Here is a 19,349-nt window from a genome sequence, read left to right as displayed (position 1 = left end):
AATATGGTTAGAATGCAAGTTTGTTGGTCTGGTTTGGTGCCAACCCTGGCCATTCCTAGACCTGTGGTTGCATCTACCATAGTACATGCATATAAATTCTTATATTTCTTTAAAGGTCCAATAAAATCTACCTGTGGTTGCCTACCATAGTACATGCATATAAATTCTTATATTTCTTTAAAGGTCCAATAAAATCTATTTGTACTAAGGAATTAAATCCTTTCTTACTTCCAATGTTTCCATGGTAATTGTGATTAAATCTCAGTCTATCTCTTGGGCAACCATTGCATTGTTTAATTGCTTGTCTAATCTTTTGCCAAGAGACATCAAGCCTATATGTCCCTTGTTCATGGAGAGCTTGAATTTCTCTCAAGCCAACTTCAATAGTTGGTTTGAGTTCCTCTTTTTTGGGTACTATTTTATATTCTGTTTTAATTCGCTTTTTAAGAGGATCAATATCCTCAATCTTATAAGTTTTCTTAATTTTAATATTACTCAGTAAACTTGCTAACTTATCTACTACATCATTATATTTATGCATATCATCTTTTTTGGAAGTATGAGCATCTACGTGATATACTATTATTTTTATCTCCTTACTTAATTCATCTAATTCTTTCCATGCATCAATTGACCATATATCTTTACCATTGATCTTCCAAGAGGTCTTTCTCCATTTCCCTGACCAAACAGCAATTCCATTTGCTACACACCATGAATCGGTGTACAAGTGTAACACTCTTTTATTCTCTAATTTAGTTTGCCTAGCTGCTAATAATGCTGCAAGTACTTCTGCATGCTGTGCAGACTTTCCTGTGCCTTGGTCAGTGATTATCTTACCATCTTCTGGCCTATAGGCTGCAGCTTTCCAAGATATTTTGTTATTTACGGTAGTGGAAGAGCCATCCGTGAACCAGGCATTGGGTACTGAGGCAGTATACTCCTTTGTTCCCCATGTGCCAATATTTGGCTGTCGTTCTTCTTTTTCTTTTTTCTTGGGGATTAGATCTGGTGGGATTAACCAGGCTTGGTCATCATTGGACGATCCACCCCCTGAACGCAGTATCGCGTCCGAGGACTGTGAGATTCGTCCCTTTGATGTAACCTGATGATGTTTTATAAAGTCTGCCAAGTACCATTTCCAATGCAATACCTTGGGTTCAATCGGAAGTCCTACCCAGGCCTCACCTGGAGCTTTGATCCAATCCATGATTGGCATCTCGGTCCTAATGATGGTTTCATTGTTCTTAATCAAGGAATGTATAGCCTTGCAAGCCTCATATGTAGCCCAGATGGTCCTCTCAAAAAGAGAGTATTTATTTTCTGACCATGGAAATCTTTTACAATAAAAGCCAATTGGTGTAATTCTATTTCCTTTTGCAAAAATATTCCAATTACCATATCCATTAGTATATAACACTTCTACTATAATAATCTCTCCCTCTTGGATATATCCTAGATGGTTATACTGTTTGATCATGGAGATAATGGTTCGGACCGCCTGTTTTTGTGTATCTGTCCATTCAAAATCTTGTGCCTTTTTAATTACCTTATATAAGGGTTGTAAAAAGAGTTGTAGATAGGGAATGTGTTGGCGCCAATAGCCAAACATTCCTATCAAGTGTTGTACCTGTGATTTATTAGTCGGTTCTTTAAGGTTATCTATCTTATCAATAATTTCATTTGGAATCTTTGGGCCATCAGTTGACCAGTGTACTCCTAAAAACTTAACTTGTTGGCTGGGTCCCTGTACTTTATCTTGGTTTATGGTCCAGCCCTTATCCCTTAAATGTTGAATTAACTTTCTTAATATTACATCTATTGTTTCCTTATTCTTACCAAAAATTATTAAGTCATCTATGTATGAGGCTATTTCTGCTCCCTCGTATTCAAAATCCTTAATAGTCTCCATCAAGGTGGCATGTGCTATAATAGGACTGTTAATATAACCTTGTGGTAATCTCAGGAATTTATATTGTTTAGATTGCCATGTAAATGTTGTGATTTCTTGGGATGAGGGATGTAGAGGTATCCCGAAAAACATATCTGATAAATCTATAGTTGCTAGCCATTTGGGGGCTGCCTGTTTGATTTTCAAAAATATATCCTCTATGTCTGGTAATGTTCCTGGCATTTTTGGGCTTAGCTCATTAATCCTCCTGTAATCTACTGTAAATCTCCATTTGCCATTTGGCTTTAATATTGGCCATACTGGGGAATTATAATTAAAACTTTGGGTGGGGGCTATTACTCCTTCCTTGATTAGATTATCCAAGGTCTTTGTAATGTCTTCTATTCCTCCTTTGATGGGGTATTGTGGTGTAAATGATGGTCTAACTTCAGGTAGCATTATAGGCTCAACCTTAACTTCAGCTAAATTCACCATATATTTTTTAATTTTCTTATTTTGTAAATATAATGGGAAAAGTAATCTTATATGTTCTATACCTAAGACATTGCAGGGTGCGAAGCAACTAGCCATTTCTAATTTCCATATTTTATCATATAATTGTAATTCTACTTCTATAATTGGCACTATCCTATCTACATTATTGACTCCTTGAATGACCATAGTTCTTTTCCCTTTCGCTTGATTTGGATGTTGGGTAATTATACTAATCTGACTTCCAGTATCTAGAAGCCATTTAACTGGTTCTAAGCCCTGTTTTGTTTTCATTGGTATGTTCACGAAAGGTCTCAAGTCGCCTAATTGCGGCGAGGTTGCTGCCTGTTCCTTATCCAACCTGGCTTTGGTGTGAAAAACCTCTTTTCTCCTTGTCCCTGTGGCTGGCGACGGATCGCATTGTTGCTGTTGTTGTAGGGGACTCGGGGTCCCCGTTTCCCTAAAAAAGGTATCCTTGGCCTGTTAAAGCGTGTGTTGTTTCTATTTCTATCCTCTTGTACTATAGCATTTCTCGGGGTCCAATTGGATCGATATGGCCCTCTATTGTCGTTCCTAGCGGTTATATTTCTAAACTGGCGTGGTTCATAAAAATTCTGGCCTCTTCTGTTAAAGTTTCTGGTATTAACTTGGAAAGAAATTACTCTGTCCTGTTCTAATTCTCTGAAGCCTTTGAAGAATTGTATGGCTTCATCTATGGTTCTACAGCCCTGTAAGCTTCCTACCAAGCTCATTTTCAGGTGAGGTGGAGCTCCCTTAACAATTATCTTCCTGAATTCTGGCTGGAGAGGAGAAGCTAAAGGAGTAGGAACCTGATTGTACATAAACCAAAGTATTCCCAATTTCCTCAGTATGCCAATTGCTTCCTGATAGGTTTTCCATGTGGCTGCTGCCTCAAACTGAGTCAAGTCTAAAGTAGGGAAGGCTAATCTCCAAGCCGCTGTTATCCAATCTAACAATGAATGAGTGTCACCTCTAGCTGCATCTAAGACATGTTCTAATGCATCATAGATAGATGGATTCTCTATGATCCCCTTTATCTTTCTCATCTCTCTTTCTAATAAAGTGACTGTGTCTGCCCCTTTTTCCCACAGTCTTGCTATATATTGTGCATCCTTTTCTCCATTCTGGGCATAATCTCGTCTTAGATCTGCCAACTCCTGAGGAGTGTACAGTCTGTACTCCACTATTTCCTTTCCCGGGGTTTGGGGCGTTGCGGAGGAGGTATTAGGGCCTCCTGAGGTGAAGGGGTTCAACCTGTGAGCCAAATTTCTTAGTGGAGTCTTTTTAGTAACAGTCTCTAACGGGAGGTAAGGTGTTACATATGTGGGGTCAGGGGGAATGGCCAGTTCCCTCTGCTTCCTCACTATATTCATGGCTAGCCTTTTGCCCATCAATCTATCTTTATCTAAATCTTGTACAGTTTTCATCAATAATGCAGGTACCTGTTTCTTAGGTGCTGTTTTAACTAAAGGGTTGATAACATCAGGGTCCATTAGGTCAAAATTTATATCAACTGGCGCCATACCTAATCGTCCCTTTACAGCTTGGGCGGTTTCCAAACATTTCTCTTCTCCTTCAGCGGGCATTTGCCCGGTAACTGGGGATACTTTGGTTTTCTTAAATTTCTGAATTATTCGCTTCATTTCCATAGAGTTGTAGCACACCAATATAAGAACTTAATTTCCTTCTTTCTCCAATACCATTGACAATCACCAATGTACTTTTTTGAATTTAGTAGTTCGAAAAATTTTCGATCCGCCAAATTTTCAAATCGTTTAGCTAGAAATCTACGCATTAATTTCTGTTCTTGAGCCTTTTCCTTGTTAGCTTACTCTTGCACCCTTAGGGAGGGTGGTAATTTCAGCTTATTTGTTAGTAAATGCTTACTCCCGCACCTTTAGGGAGGGTGGTGGTTTCAGCAAGTTGGTTCTTGTGGGCTCTCCCCGCTCATCAACCAGCTCTTCCTCAGGCTTACGCCCAAGTTGGCATCGTGGAGTTGGTACCGGCCACACAAGATGTTAGTATATTAGTTTTCTTTTTTTTTTTTTTATCAAGAACAGCAATTTTCTGGCCTTTTAGCTGATTTTTTGCTTAAAAATTTACGCTTTAGTTTCGTTTGCTTTCCACTTTCGCCATGCGCATCAACCCGCTCTTCCCCAGTTGCCTGGGTTGGCTTCGTGGCGTCTGCGGCGTCCTAGTCCCGCACCCTTAAGAAGGGTGGTGGTTTCGGCCTGAGTTTTCCCTGCTCTTCAATAACCCGCTCTTCCCCAGTTTCCTGGGTTGGCTTCGTGGAGTAATGGTAATCACTCAGTTGGTCCGCAAACGAAACTTAACGCTTAGGATTAATAATTTCCTAGTCCTCGTAAGGAATACTAGGAATTCTCAATTCACAATCCTCGTGAATAGTACAAGGAACTATTGAAAAATTTGATATTGACCCGTGATCCTGCCGACTACGCCAGCTGTCGCGAGCACCGATTTGCGTTTCGGGATCACAGGTCAGCGCATCAATGATTGCCAATTCGGTTTCGTTTTGATCAATGCTTTTACTCTCATTAACAATACAAATACAAGCCCACACAAAGGATACAACTACAATTGCCAGCGCAATCCAGAAATAATGCCAGCCCATAATATCTCTAACACAATCATAAATGCTATCATGCTATAGGTGAGGGCATACGACCTGGTAGATGTAGTCTGGTCTCAGGCTTCGCAGGGTCGAGCTGCGACTTCGATGTTTCGGCAGTCAGGATTAGGTACAGCGTGTCAGCATCTCGGGCAGAGCAGGGATGCAGACACTCTGTTCCAGGTCCGGAAGCTCCTGCGTCTCGGGCAGAACTTCATCAGGTCATCTTGACGGAGTCGTCAAGCGACGTCATCTGTCTGTAGTCTTCTCCTTTTATACCTTAAATCCTTTCTAATCTAAAACATCCATATGTTCTATCTAAGTTAACTCCTCAACACTCGCATTACCTCACTTCAAACTCTTAATCTTATGTCACAGCAGTCATGTGTCACGGCACACGGTCGGGGGGAGTTCCACACATGTCACAGCAAACTCTTATCTGTCCTAACACACGGCTGCCAAGCTGTCAGCTGTCAGGCTGTCAGCTGGCTGTCAAATTTCACTTGGTTTCATTTTAGTTTATTTTGCTTAATTCTGTTTTTTGTAGGGTTACAAAGTCCTATGTTTTACATGCTCAGTACAACTCTGACTTGTTGTAAGACCTAAAGTCTCACTTCCACTCCACGGAGCGTGAACAGCCGAAAGGCCTCCACGATGCTGGGCCCTAACACCCAGCGAGGCTCCGGGAACACGACAGAGAACCGAGAAACCCAGGAAGGAACACACCAGCCTAGATGGTAAAAGACCTTTATTAGTCTGGCCAGACGGCACTCCCAGAGCCAGGTGGCTCAGAGAGGCAACTGCTCAGGGGCTGAGGTACTTTTTATAAGGTTTTACTAAACAAAGAGTCAGGGAATTCACAGAACAAGACTGCAAACACATTGCTTATCTTATGCAGGAAATGTTCTAGCGTCACCTTTTGTCAAACCATTTGCCCCTGGGCGGGCTGTTAACCAAGGTAGCAATTAGCATATGAAGAAGCACAGTCTGGCCTATTAGCATGGAGTCACTTTAGCCTATTCAAGTCTTACAATATGACCTAGTGTCAGGAACCATTCTATATGATTTTTGAGTAAAATCATTTCATAATTAAATCATGATTAGGGTCTAGTTTTCCAGTCCAAGGGTCGGCAGATACTGTGATGCTCCAGGGCAGGACTACACCAGTAGGAGACTTCCAGGGAAGAGCCAAATCTTCATCTTCGCAGCTCCTCATTGTTTTAGGATCATTACCACACCCTCTGAGTCAATTGCTGCTTCTGTTTTGATGATGTTCTTAATAAAGGCTCGGCAAGCTCAGGGTCTGGGGTCTTTGCTGCCCAGAGCAGCGTGGATCAGGCCAAAGTTGGATCAGCTTCTCTAAGTCTCATTTTCTATCTATTAATTAATTCTTGTGCTGTCCTGGCTCGCAGGAGAGGAGGACCTGATGCAGAGGTTCTAGTAACATCCCCTTTCCCTGTTCCTCACAACCCAGAATGTTGGAAATTTTTCTTGCAGGTATTTTTTGCCACAGTAAATGTCATCTAAAATGAAATAAAAGCCAGACAAGGTGGTACAGGCCTGTAATTCCTGCACTCTGGAAAGCTGAGGCTAGAAGGCCAAAAGTCTGAGCCTACTGGATGTGATGGCACATTCCTGTAATCCCAGCATTTGGGAGGTAAGATAAGAGGGTCATCATGAGTTTGAGGCCAGCCTGGGTTACATAGTGAATTCAAGGCCAACCTGAACTACATAGTGAGATCCTATTTCAAATAACCAAAACAAAGAAACAAACCCTAGCCTGGGCAATTAGAGATTTAGGAAAACTTTTCTCAAAAACAAAACAAAATATAAAATTGTAAAGTTGTATGAAACTCCTGCATTCAGTCCCCACTACTGCAAAACAAAACAGGGCTGGGGATTAGCTCAGTGGCACCTTGCTTGCCTTGGCAAAGGCAAAGCCCTGAGTTAGTTCGATCACTGGTACTGAAAAAAAAAATAAAACAACTTATTTGCTAAACTAGAGCCTTTGTACTTCAGTCTGAAAGTTTTATTTTATTTTTTGGTACCAGGGACCAAACTCGGGACCTTGTGCTTGCAAGGAAGGTGCTGGAACCACTGAGCTAAATCTTTGGCCCTGAAAGTTAGATATCTTTATTTATGTATTTATTTTGTGATCATCATGCCTCAGTTTCCCAGAGTACTGGGATTATAGGCAAGCACCATCATAGAATTCAGATCTGTTCAAGAACGATTCTGTGGTGAGTAAAGTGATTACTTTGCAGCTGGATTTCAGGCTTGGAGGCAGGGATATCAGTTAGGAGGCTGACTTAGTGATCTGCCATCCACACTGTAGTCAAATTAAAATTTTACAGGTATCTCCTATCATTGAATTCCAAACTCTTTTGCATGTTGCGGGCATTGAGACAGGGTCTCACTATGTAATACAGGCCAGCCTTGAATTCACTATGTAACCCAGGTGGACCTCAAACTCATGGTGTTCCTCCTGCCTCAGCCTCTTGAGTGCTGGGATTATGGGCCATGCTCAGCTTCTTGGACTTTTGGAGCTGAAATACGGTTTGCAAAAATTGTAATTCCCCTCTACCATTGCACACAAGAAAAGTGGTGTGGTTAGAATAAAGAGATTTGCCCACGAACTTATAGATTAGAATAAATTGGGCTGCAATTCAAATCTATGCTTGTCAATGTAATTAAATGCAGTTGTCCAAAGGCTTGTCTGTTGCTCCCTTTGGAGTTCAGTTCCTGTTTCTTGGCTGGACGAATCTCCTTAGCGAGCCTCTATGGTTCTTCAGTTCCTGCTTTAACCTGGTCTCTGGGCTACCCCTTTCTCCTCCAGAGATCAACTCTGCAGTGTAAAACATGTTGCACTTCATCCAGCACATTTGGGCATTCACAGCAAGAGGAAATTTAGGTCATCTTGCCCACAGTATTGCTATGTGGTTACTTACTTTTTTTATTGTTATTATTATTTTGGTAGGGGGGATTGAACTAAGGACCTTATGCTTATGAAGCAGGCAGCAGCACCACTGAGCTAAATCCCCGGCACGCTATGTGGTTACTTATATAATGTGTATCTTCACCTTTAGACTACAAGCTTCCTGGATGACTCAGACAGGAGTAATCAATGTATGTTTGTAGGACGTTTAATTCAGCATATACAAATACGCTACTTATATACATATATGCTATTTACCGAACAAATATTGTAAGAGCCGGCATTGTGTTAGATTAGCACAAGCTTACATTCAGTTCATATTTACTTGTGTATCTGGCCATGGAAGGGCAGATTTGGCTTTCTCCCTCGGTGTTGGGGGAACACTGACATAAATTTTAGGTGAATTTAAGATTGCAATAAAAACTGAAAGTGTAAAAGTATCACAGGAAAAGTCTTTTTAAGAATTTTGACATACACACAAGAATACACATTAACAAACAATAATATAACAAGTTGATATTGTATTTTTTTCAAGTACTAGAGATTGAATCAAGGCCTTCCCACTGAGCTACATCCTCAGCCTTTTAAAAAAAATCTAAAAAAATTTTTTAGGTGTGGTGGAGCATACTTATAATCTCAGCACTTGGGAGGCTAAAGCAGGATAACCACTGAGTTCAAGATCAGCCAGAACTACATAGAAAGACCCTGAATCAAAATTATGTTTTTTCTTTTTTGAGACAGGGTCTTGCTAGGTCACTTAGTTGCCCAACCAGGACTTGGTCTGTGATCCTCCTGACTCAGTCTCCCAGAGTGCTGTGATTACAAGTGTGTGCAATCATGCATGGCCTTTAGTCATTATTTCTAGGGAGGGGACAGGCAGGGGAAATAAAAAGAATTAAGATATGTTCATGCACTATCATACCATAATTATTATGTACTGCAAACACGTACTAATAAAAATTTAAAAAACAAAAAATATGCAGTTTTTTGATCAGCCTTTGTATTTTTGCTACTAGAAAAATGTTAAACTTTGAAAGATACATAAAAAATAAGCAAGTCATTATTTCTGAATCTGTTTTTGAGAGAGGCATAAGACCGAGTAGACTAAGTGGGGGAAGATCCACCCTCAGGGCATGCAGGCACCATCCAATCACCTACTGGCCTGGACAGAAGGTAAAAGAAAGATAAAAGTGCTGTCTCCAGAGCTGGAATCCTCTTCTCCTTCCCTTGGACAGCAGAACTCCACACTCTCCAGCCTTTGCACTCCAGCACTTACACTTAGAGCCCCCCAGTTCTCAGAGTTTGGCTTTAGACTGAGTTATACCATTTGACTTCCCAGTTCTGAGGTCTTTGGGTGTGGACTGAGCCATGCTGCTAGCATCCTAGGGTTTCCAGTTTGCCGACAGCAGATGCTGTGAACTTGTGAGCCTGTTACCCTACTTAACCCTTTCACCTACCTACTCATCCTCTATTGGTTTGTTCTTCTGGAGAACCCTGAAGAGTACAGATTTTGGTACCTGGAGCAATTCTAAAGGGGCAACATTGAATTGTCAGGAAGATCCCAGCAGTTGCTGGGAAATCCCTAATATTCTTGAATTCTGATACAATGGAGAAGCACCCAGGCCTGCTAGACACTCCCAAGAGGTCTTTTTTTAAAAGACAGTATCTTCCTAAATTTCCTAGGACAACATGGAACTTGTGATTCCCCTACCTCAGTTTCCTAATAGCTTGAATTCAAGAGGTCTTCTTGATGTGCAGAATAGAGTAGTCTGCTCATTCAGTTGTATACATGAAATTGAGGCATTAAAGTTGAAATTGGAAGGAGGGGCTCTTTGAGAGAATCTTCTTTTCAACACGATTTGCAAGTTTTTATTAAAAAAATTTTTACTTTTTGAGACAAGATCTCGCTATGCAGTTCAGGCTGGCTTTCAGCTATGCTGCCCAGGCTGGTACTAAACTTAACCCTGATCTGTCGCGAACCGGCGACGCAGAGCACTGTCCCGCAGTGCCTCAAACCTGAAAGAGCAGCGGGGTGGAGATGGGGCAGAGAGAAAGGAAGGACGCCAAGACAAGAGTCTGATCAAGGCGACGTTTATTGCAGGCAGGCATCAGCCTTTTAAAGGAAAAGACCGAACTATTATGGGCTAGGATTACCATAGTAACCTCAATACCTGCTCCTATAGATAACATCAGATCTTTAACATAACAAAATGGAGTTAACAACACCTGACTCCTACAGATCTTTGGCTGTCTGGGTTTCTCCCGTGCAGGGCAAAACAAGTTTAACATGTGCAGTCGTTAAAAAGGAACAAATGTTGTCTTTCAAAAAGCCAGTGGGCTATGGCTGGCTTCCCACACTGATCCTCTTGCCTCATTCTGTAGAGGGCTGGGGTTACGGGCGTGCACCATCATGTCTGGCAAGATTTGCAAGTTTTGGGGGCATAAATCAAGTCATATCTGGTTTTAAAATCTTGGGACACACTTCTTCTTTTTGAAGTATGTAATATTGTTTAACAACTCAACGGATTGTCCATCATATTTGGTCAAAGCACATTAGGTATCAAATACAATAAGGGCCAAAAGATCGGAATAATAATTCGTATTATTATTTTGGAATGGTGTCAGTGTATCTCTCGGAGGAGGGTTTAAAAAACAAAGTGTAGCCGGGTGTGGTGGCACATGCCTGTAATCCCAGCACTCGGGAGGCTGAGGCAGCAGGATCACTGAGTTGGAGACCAGCCTGGGCTACATAGTGAGTTCCAGTTCAGTCTGAACTACATTGTGAGACCCTGTCTCAAAAAACAAAACAAAACAAAGTAAAACAAATAGTATTCTGTCCAATAAAATAAAAGCAAAACAGAAGAAAAGAAAAACCAGAAAGAAGCTCCTAGCGTTGATTCCTAATTATTACAGTCGATTTTAGTTGTTTTTTGAATTTGTCCCAGTAGGTGTCAGTGCTGAGTTGTAGTAAAATCTGTTTCCCAAGTGTAGAATTGTTCAAAACAAAGAAAGTAAGAAAGAAAAAAAATATATAAAAGGTTCCGTAGGATAGCTCGTGAAGACCAAATGTGATTCCTTTATTAGAGATAGAGAATTTTACATTTGTGAGGTTTTCAAAAGAGACGGGGTCTCACTATATTGCCCAGGCTGGAGTACAGTGGCTATTCACAGGCGCGATCCCACTACTGGTCAGCACGGGAGTTTTGACCTGCTCCGTTTCCGACCTGGGCCGGTTCACCCCTCCTTAGGCAACCTGGTGGTCCCCCGCTCCCGGGAGGTCACCATATTGATGCCGAACTTAGTGCGGACACCCGATCGGCATAGCGCACTGCAGCCCAGAACTCCTGGACTCAAGCGATCCTCCCACCTCAACCTCCCGAGTAGCTGGGACTACAGGCGCGCGCCACCACGCCCGGCGATCACAGTTGAGACAGAAGCGTACTAGAGCCTGCGCTGAGCTGACGTCATCCACAGCCGACGTAGGACGTCCAAGGGATTCCATTCACCCCGGCAGAAGCAGTGTTGCCAAAGTGCGCACGCGTTACTTTTCATTACTGCATTCTGGGTAAAAATGTGTCTCGGAAAAATTTGAAGAGCGCATGCGTGGGGCGGCTCCTTCCTTTTGCCTCCTTGTACCTCTGGAAGTAACATGGGTCACCAGCAGCTCTACTGGAGCCACCCGAGGAAGTTCGGCCAGGGCTCTCGCTCTTGGTGAGAACATATTGTGGTTTTAGGGAAGGGTTGCTCTGAGTCGGGAGGTTGCTGGAAATCCCAAATAGACGAGCCCGCGAGTGGCGCGTGGGAGCAGACTGATCGGACCTCCGCCATTATCTGCCGCGGCCGGCCCGGTACGCGGTCGTGTACGTCCGTGCTGTCCTCCAATAACGTCCTGTCTTTTCCTTCATTTTACAGCCGCGTCTGCTCAAACCGACACGGTCTGATCCGGAAATACGGCTTGAATATGTGCCGCCAGTGTTTCCGTCAGTACGCGAAGGATATCGGCTTCATCAAGGTGCGCGTCGTCCTCCATGTTGGTGTGAGCGGGGAACGCGGGGGCCCCGTGTGAGCCGTAGACCAGGACCGCACCCCTGCTTGCTTAGAAGGGCTGTTGGTGGTGGGTGACACTGTTGAGGGTTTGGGAAATTGGGTCAGTATAATGGGGAGGGTGAAGACTTGCGTATTTCTAGCACCCCTTTCTTTGCCAGTTTTCGATGTCATGTATTACGTTGGATAAAATACTTGACAATCGTCCCTACGGTTTAATTTTTTTAATCTCATTTTTCTGCCTTATTACTATCTAGATAATTTCTAGCCGGATATTACGTGTGAACCATTGACCCCCACAATGTTTTGAGGCCAAGTGGACCTTGTTGGGATTCAGTAGAAAAAGGATCTGCTGTTAAAAGTTGTGTGACATAGATCACATTAATGCACCTCCAGTATTTCTTGGTTTCTAAAAATTACCTAAATGTTGTATTTTTCACCAAAAATGAGAACAAATTTCTTTTTGGCTCTTTACATAAAAATCATCAGCTTTCTGGGGCTGGGGATTTAGCTCAATGGTTCTGCCGCTTGCCTCTCAAGCGCAAGGTCCCGAATTAGATCCCGGGTACCAAAAAAAAAAATCGCCAGCTTTCTGATTCGAAATTATTTTGTATAGGTTATTGAGAAGCACCTAACGTGCTAAGAAATACATGTCATGCCACCTTTGGTGGTGCACACCTGTAGTCTGAGGCAGGAGGACTACAATTTGAGTTCAGCCTGGGCAGTTTAGCAGCTTAGACCTTGTCAACAAAAGACTGGGGCTGGTCCTGGCTTCAGCTCCAAATGTTTTACAGGTAGTACAGAGGCCAAAAACAAAAAGCATTAGTGTCGGTGTATTTAGTGGATGTAAGTTGTTAATGAGAGGTTTCAGTGGTGTAGCGGAGACAGAAAAATGGTCTTTAAGACATTATTGCTTAAATTCCTTTTTTTTGTTCTGAGACAGTCTTATTATGTAGTAGTTCAGGCTGGAGGTGTTGAACTCATTGTGTATGAGGGGCTGGTCCAGTGATCCTTCTGCCTCCGCCTCCCAAGGACTGGATTACAGGGATGTACTATATCAGGCCTGGCTGCACAAATACTTAGTGGCTGTATACCTGGTGCTGCAATGTGGAAGTTGCTGTAACTCAGTGGCAGCAAAAATGTCACAGATGAGAGCAGGAGAGCTAGCTCTATCACTAGCTTTGTGACTGCTTTGAGGGAAGGAGTAAGACACAGGTAGTAGAATGAGGATTTGGCGCTGTGCCTGCCTCAAGTACAAGGTCCTAAGTGAGTTCCATCCCAGGTATGGGGCGGTGGGGAGAAGAGGTACTTAAAAAACCAAAACCAGTCTAAAAGTTGTGCATTAGGCATTCAGCAAATGTTTAAAGAACTTAATTCATGATATTGAGTTTGGATGGGTCTTAAATATCATTCTATAAATGAGCCACTTTTTGTGAGAATCCAGTTTAAATTTAAAGCATTTAAAAATCTTTTCTGTGTGCTTTTTTTTTTTCAGTTGGACTAAGTGATCTTCAATGGACATTATCCAGGACATCCTCTCCGTGGAAGCGACATGCTAACTCTTTGTACATAAAATAAAAAAATTTAAAGCTTTCAATTTATGGGTTTTGATATGAAAAGCATAGTTGACTGGTTGTAGAAATTTACTTTTCAAAATCTATTCTTACTAATTGTGACCAATTTATTTTCAAAATACGTGGCTTATTTTCCATCAGTTGAGAGCTTTGGTAACTATTGTTCTTTGAAAAATGTTTTAGTATATAAAATGCGTTTTATGTACAGGAGTATTTAACCACAAGACAGACAAGTAGTCTGAAGAATAATAGATACACTGCTGTGAGCTGGGGCAATAGGAAGCCAATTAAAAAGAATTACGGGGGGGAAAGAAGGCTGTCACTAAAACAGTCTTTTGGAACATTTAGGTGGCTGGGTTGCCACTTATCTAAATAATGGTCTTGAGAGCCATTTACTCTGGGGGCTTTTTAGAGGGTGAAATGTGGCAACTGAGGCACAAAATCTGATTCTTCCAGGATTGTACAGCCAGTGAGAAATCAATGTCTCAAAATCTTTTCCACTCAATAACTTCTAACATGCTTTAATATCTATATGTTGGAATTCTACAAAATAGAGAACTGATTTTCAATAGAAAATTGTGTATGTGGTACAATTTTACTATATTAAAGTGCACAGGAAAAAAAGGAAACGTGTTGGTATGTTGGGAGTGACTACCTCTAGGTGATGGAATTAATGGGTGATGCAGTTTGAAGTGCTGTCAGATTCCTTTAGGCTGGGGTAGCCCATGACTGCAGTTGTCTGATACCAACACGGCTAGATAGGCTTTTGTTGCGCTCAAGCCAGGCCCTAGGTGGTTCAATCTCCTGAACTAAAAAACAAAACTGAAAACTCTGGGAAATAGCAAGTTTGATCCAGAGCAGTTAATTACCATTCAGTGTCTTGAACTTAGTCATTTGATTAGCTGGGCATGGTGGCATACCTTGTAAATCCCAGCACTTAGGTGGCTGAGGCAGAAGGATTGCTGCCAAGTTCGTGGCCAGCCTGAACTACGTAGTGAGACCCTGTCTCAAAAAAAGAAAAAAAAACAAAACCAAAAGGTTTTATCTAAAGTCATTTGATTAATTAGAAAATAGTTTTAAAAAGCCAGAACTGGCTTTCTTTGTTGATTAAAAATTCTTTTGTAAACAGATGAACTTGAGATTGCTGAATGATCAGTTGGAGTTTGACACACTGAATAACTTGTACTTGATAACAGATGGACATGGTTGTGTCTAACACAAATCTTCATAATTCAACATGCAATTTGTTGTAATGATGCACTACCACCAGGCTACATGGATAAATACTCTTTTAAGGAGAGCTCAATTGCTGGACATGAGAAATTGGGGCCAGTGGCTCTACAGGATATAGAGTTACAAGAAGTTTAGGCTGGAATTCTGGGTTTGGAGATTTATGATGATGTTCCAGAAGGTGACATGACTATTTGGATAGATATAGATTATTATACATGATGGGCTGGGGATTTATCTTAGTGGTTCTGCTGCCTTCCTCACAAGCACAAGGACCTGAGTTTGATCCCCAGTACCACCCCCCCAATAAATTAACCGAACTAGACAAAACACAGACGCCCCCTCGTTCCATATTCTCTATGAAGTAGATTATTATACATGAAAAAAATAAGACAAGCCCTCCCGTGTTTTTTGGAGCAAAAATTAATATAAGACCTCATTTTATTTTTGAGGACATACGGTACTGAGTTGCTAACTTGCCCAGGTTTGGCTTGTACCTGCAATTCTCCAGCCTCATTGGGTTTACAAGCACAAACTGCTGTGCCTGGCACTTACTGATGTTTTTGATGTCCTTGGCCAACTTACCAGACCTGGCATACTGTCACTAGAGGTTTATTATAAAACATTAATTGAGATAATCTGAAAATATACAGCATCACTAATGCAGAAGAAAGGGAGTGCACATCCATTGAAAGAGACTGGCGGGAGCTGCTGAGGTCAGGAAAAATGGGTGACGAAGTATCTGGAGAAATGAGTGGGGAGAGACTGGAATTCAGAGAAAAACTCCTTTCTCACTATGTTATATCAGTTCTGTTTTCAGGAATGTGGCATTCCATGGATCTCTCTGACCATGTTTTAGGACAGGCTCTTATTCAGGAGCAACTCTAGAACTACTCGTGTGTGATTTTAGCCAGTGCAGCAGTGAGAGAAAAGAATGCTGTAGTTTAATCACGTTGTAAGAGTGTGGTGCGCACCATGCCACCCAATAGTGATTATGCCAATTGTGTAAGAGCTCCTCTCACTGAACTCCATTGCCAAACACTGGGCATTAACAGCAAGTGTTGGAAAAAGCCATAAGATATATGGCTTACTAAAACCCTTAACAGTAGCCCATAAAGAGTAATATCTCATTATATTATTGCCCTAAATAATGACAAGATTGCAAAGTAAAGGATTAATTGACAGAGTGGTAAACATTTCTGGCAGCACAGACAAATCAAGAAAATAATAAAAAGCGATGGAACTGTCTCTTGGCAGTCTATTTAGTTTGAGTTTCATAGACTGAGCCTGGGTCACCTTGTGCCATTTCACATACCCATGAATCCCATTTCATGGTGACATTTGTGCATCTGTTTTCCCTTTGATGATAACTCTTATTAACACTCATGAAGATTGAGTGTGGACATCTAGTGCAGATGATGTATTCAGTCAACCACAAAGAACAGGCGCTGTGAAAATGATTCATATTTAGAACTACAGTGAAAAGATAAGGCTGGTCCATTCAACCAGTGCTGACATCCTTGGGCAACCAAGGGTGTGTTCACCCTGTGTACAAAGGGTACAGGAATTAAGTGCCATTGGTATGTGATTTTATTTTTTATTTTATTTATTTTTTTGGTACTGGGCATTGAACTCAGGACCTTGTGCTTGCAAAGCAGGTGGCGGAACCACTGAGCTAAATCCCCAGCTCCATGATACACAATTTTGCTTAGGCCAGTTCTGCAAACATTTTAGCTTCTGGAATTCTTAACAGTCCTTTGATTTTGATAGTAGTGTTCATGAAGGTCTCAGGGAGAAGGCATCTTTTATATGAACTGAAAATAGAACATCCAACTTTTTGTGGGATGCTGCTTTTAATTCTCACATTCCTCTGTCTTCTTACCTTAACCTCTTGTCAAGCCAGAAGCCATTCACAGCCATTGGGAAAAACACTGCTCTCATTGGGTATGGTGATGCACATTTGTAATCCCTGTCCTTGGGGGGGCCGAGGCAGGATGATTAATAGTTCAAGGCCAATCTGGATTACACAGCAAGTTCAAAGCCAGCCTAGACAACATGGTGAGACCCTGTCTCAAAAACAAAAAAAACAAAAACACAAGAGACAGAAACAAAACAACAACAAACTATTACTCTTAATCTGATTTGTTATCTTTTGGATATTGCATTTGAAAGATGTCTTCAGAGTGGACATTTTATAACACCAGGATTTTATGTGTGTTTAGATTTTATAGTCTCATATACATCATCTCTACTGATCTTCACAACGGCTTTGCCAGACAAGCAGATCAAGGGTTATTTCTTCTGTTTTAGGTCAGAAACTAGGCTGGTAGGGATTAAGTGACTTACTCAAAGATACACACTCAGTAAGTTGTGCAGCCACAATTTGATTGCCTTGACTCCAAGCCCAAGGCTTTCTCCACTATTCAGTGTTTTTGATGCTATTTACTCTACTACTTTGTAGGACTTTTGTATTTTGTTTTGATAATCTATTCAGACACAGTTTCCTTCAAGGTTTTCTACATGGTCAGGAGCTTTCATCATCTGATTCCTAATATTAAGCCATCTTTTTTACCAAGGTACTAAAGCATGATGGCCATGGCTGCTTCTCATTTATGCCCTTCATTATAGGTTTTCTAAATACACCTACTCCTTGTTAATGACTTTAATTTGTTTCTGAAAATGCTGCTATAAATTAAAAGCTGTTAAATGGTTACTTTTATTAGCAAAAATTATGTGTTCTGTCATATCACAACATACTTAATTTTCACAAATGGGAAAATATGCCAATTGAACAGTAAAAAATAAAAGCTTAAACTAGTGTGCAATAACTTGAAAGTATTCAGATACCAACTGATGTATGAAAATCCCTTTCTTGCACTAACTTCTATAGTTAGCATAGATCCCACAACTTAAAGGTACAATGACGCAGGATAAACATTCCCTTTCCTTTGGAATGGGAGGATAGAAAAGAACTGGACCAAAGCAAGAACAAAATCCAATGGGGCAAACATTTAATCCTATAGCTCCATGACTATCATCTAGAGCATATGGCGGTAAGATGTGAATTCCAGTGGGCTTGGGTAGTACCACCACTTTGGTCCTGCCAGTTGTAGTCCACTAGCCTCTCATGTGAGCTGGTTTTGCTTAACTTTTGTGGCTTTTCTTAGCAGATGTCCCAGGAGCCTGACATCTCTTAATACCTGGGGTCTCCACTGCACCTTTGGCTTCATTTCCATAGTTTCATGCACTCACCTCCCAGGGACACCTTACCTAGTATCCCAGGCATTCCTTTGAAATCTGGGTGGAAGCCTCCCTGACTCTACAACTCATGCATTCAGCATGCCTCAACAACCAACCTCATATGGATGATACCAAGGTCTGCTGCCAGTGAGAGCAGTATTTGGGTCCCCTTGAATCATGGCAACAGCAGCCTTTGAGTGTCTCGGTGGCTGAACATAGTGAAATGAGTCCTGGAGAACCAATTTACTTACTTACTTATTTATTTTTGTACCAGGTATTGAACTAAGGACCTTGTGCTTTGCAAGGCAGGCATGGTGCCACTGAACTAAATTCCTGGCCTGAGACTTTTTTTAAAATAGCAAAACACTTATTGGTACATTTTAGGAATACATAATGATAACACTGATCATAGGGAATTTGCATCTGTACATAATACATCCTGCCTCTTTTTTCACACCCCAACCCCCCCTCCCTATGTACAAAAGCTTTGTTTCCTTTTTTTGTTGTTTTCACTTTTTCCTTCCCCTTTTTTCCCTCCCTCCTCCCTTGTTCCTCTTCCTATTTGAACACTCTTCCCATTTCCCAACATCTGCTATACATTTCAGTGCTTATTTCCATGTTCAGTTTCTCATGCCAGAGAAACAATGTAGTATTTATTTATTTATTTATTTATTTTTGAGGCAGAATCTCACTATGTAGTTGAGACTGACCTGGAACTCACTATGTAGCCCAGGCTGGTCTCGAATTCATGGCAATCCTCCTGCCTCATCTTCCTGAGTGCTGGGATTACAGGTGTGAGCCACCATGACCGGCTCCAACAATGTGGTATTTAAATGTGTGTCTGATTTATTTCATCTTGAGCAGGTGTTCCAGGGACCCTTTTATCAAATGAAATGTTGATGATTTTACACCCTTAAGCCTGATTTCTGAAAGGGCTTCATAGCTTCTCTCATCTTGTCCCTGTACAAAGTATTGGTTTTCCTTTTAGTGATTCAATCTCTTCAGTAATTCACTTCCTTTGCCCCAAGTTTACATGTTGTTCCTTCTGGGTCAAAATTAAAGTTTTTAAAAAAATTATTATGCCTTGATTTTTGTTTCTAATTCTCACTGTAAGCCTGGTTGAAAGTAGTTAGCAGTATCCATGCCACAGCCTAAACATGGGGTTGCCTTGAAATTTCCTCTGCCAGATCAATTAGTCCACTGCAATTAATCACAGTCTCTTGCAAAGTCTTAGAGCATGGGCAAAATGTAGAACAGATTTCTTTTCTTTTTTTTTTTTTTTTTTTTTTTTTT

The 19,349-nt window shown here is 41.3% G+C and overlaps 1 protein-coding gene across 1 annotated transcript; it reads left to right on the top strand.

Moving 5' to 3' along the window:
* Positions 1-11,570: 11,570 nt before the first annotated feature.
* On the top strand, positions 11,571-13,609 carry Rps29 (ribosomal protein S29). The gene is made up of 3 exons (XM_010632606.2): positions 11,571-11,679; positions 11,881-11,980; positions 13,508-13,609. The coding sequence occupies exons 1-3, from the start codon at positions 11,618-11,620 to the stop codon at positions 13,514-13,516; spliced, it is 171 nt and encodes a 56-aa protein (XP_010630908.1). The 5' UTR covers positions 11,571-11,617; the 3' UTR covers positions 13,517-13,609.
* Positions 13,610-19,349: the final 5,740 nt, after the last annotated feature.

The sequence above is a fragment of the Fukomys damarensis genome, unplaced genomic scaffold (genome assembly GCF_012274545.1).
Source record: "Fukomys damarensis isolate Sample0158 unplaced genomic scaffold, DMR_v1.0_HiC HiC_scaffold_17, whole genome shotgun sequence".
In the NCBI taxonomy this organism is placed as follows: Eukaryota; Metazoa; Chordata; class Mammalia; order Rodentia; family Bathyergidae; genus Fukomys; species Fukomys damarensis.
Note: the sequence above shows the minus strand (reverse complement) of the source record. Positions and strands in the feature narration are given on the sequence as shown.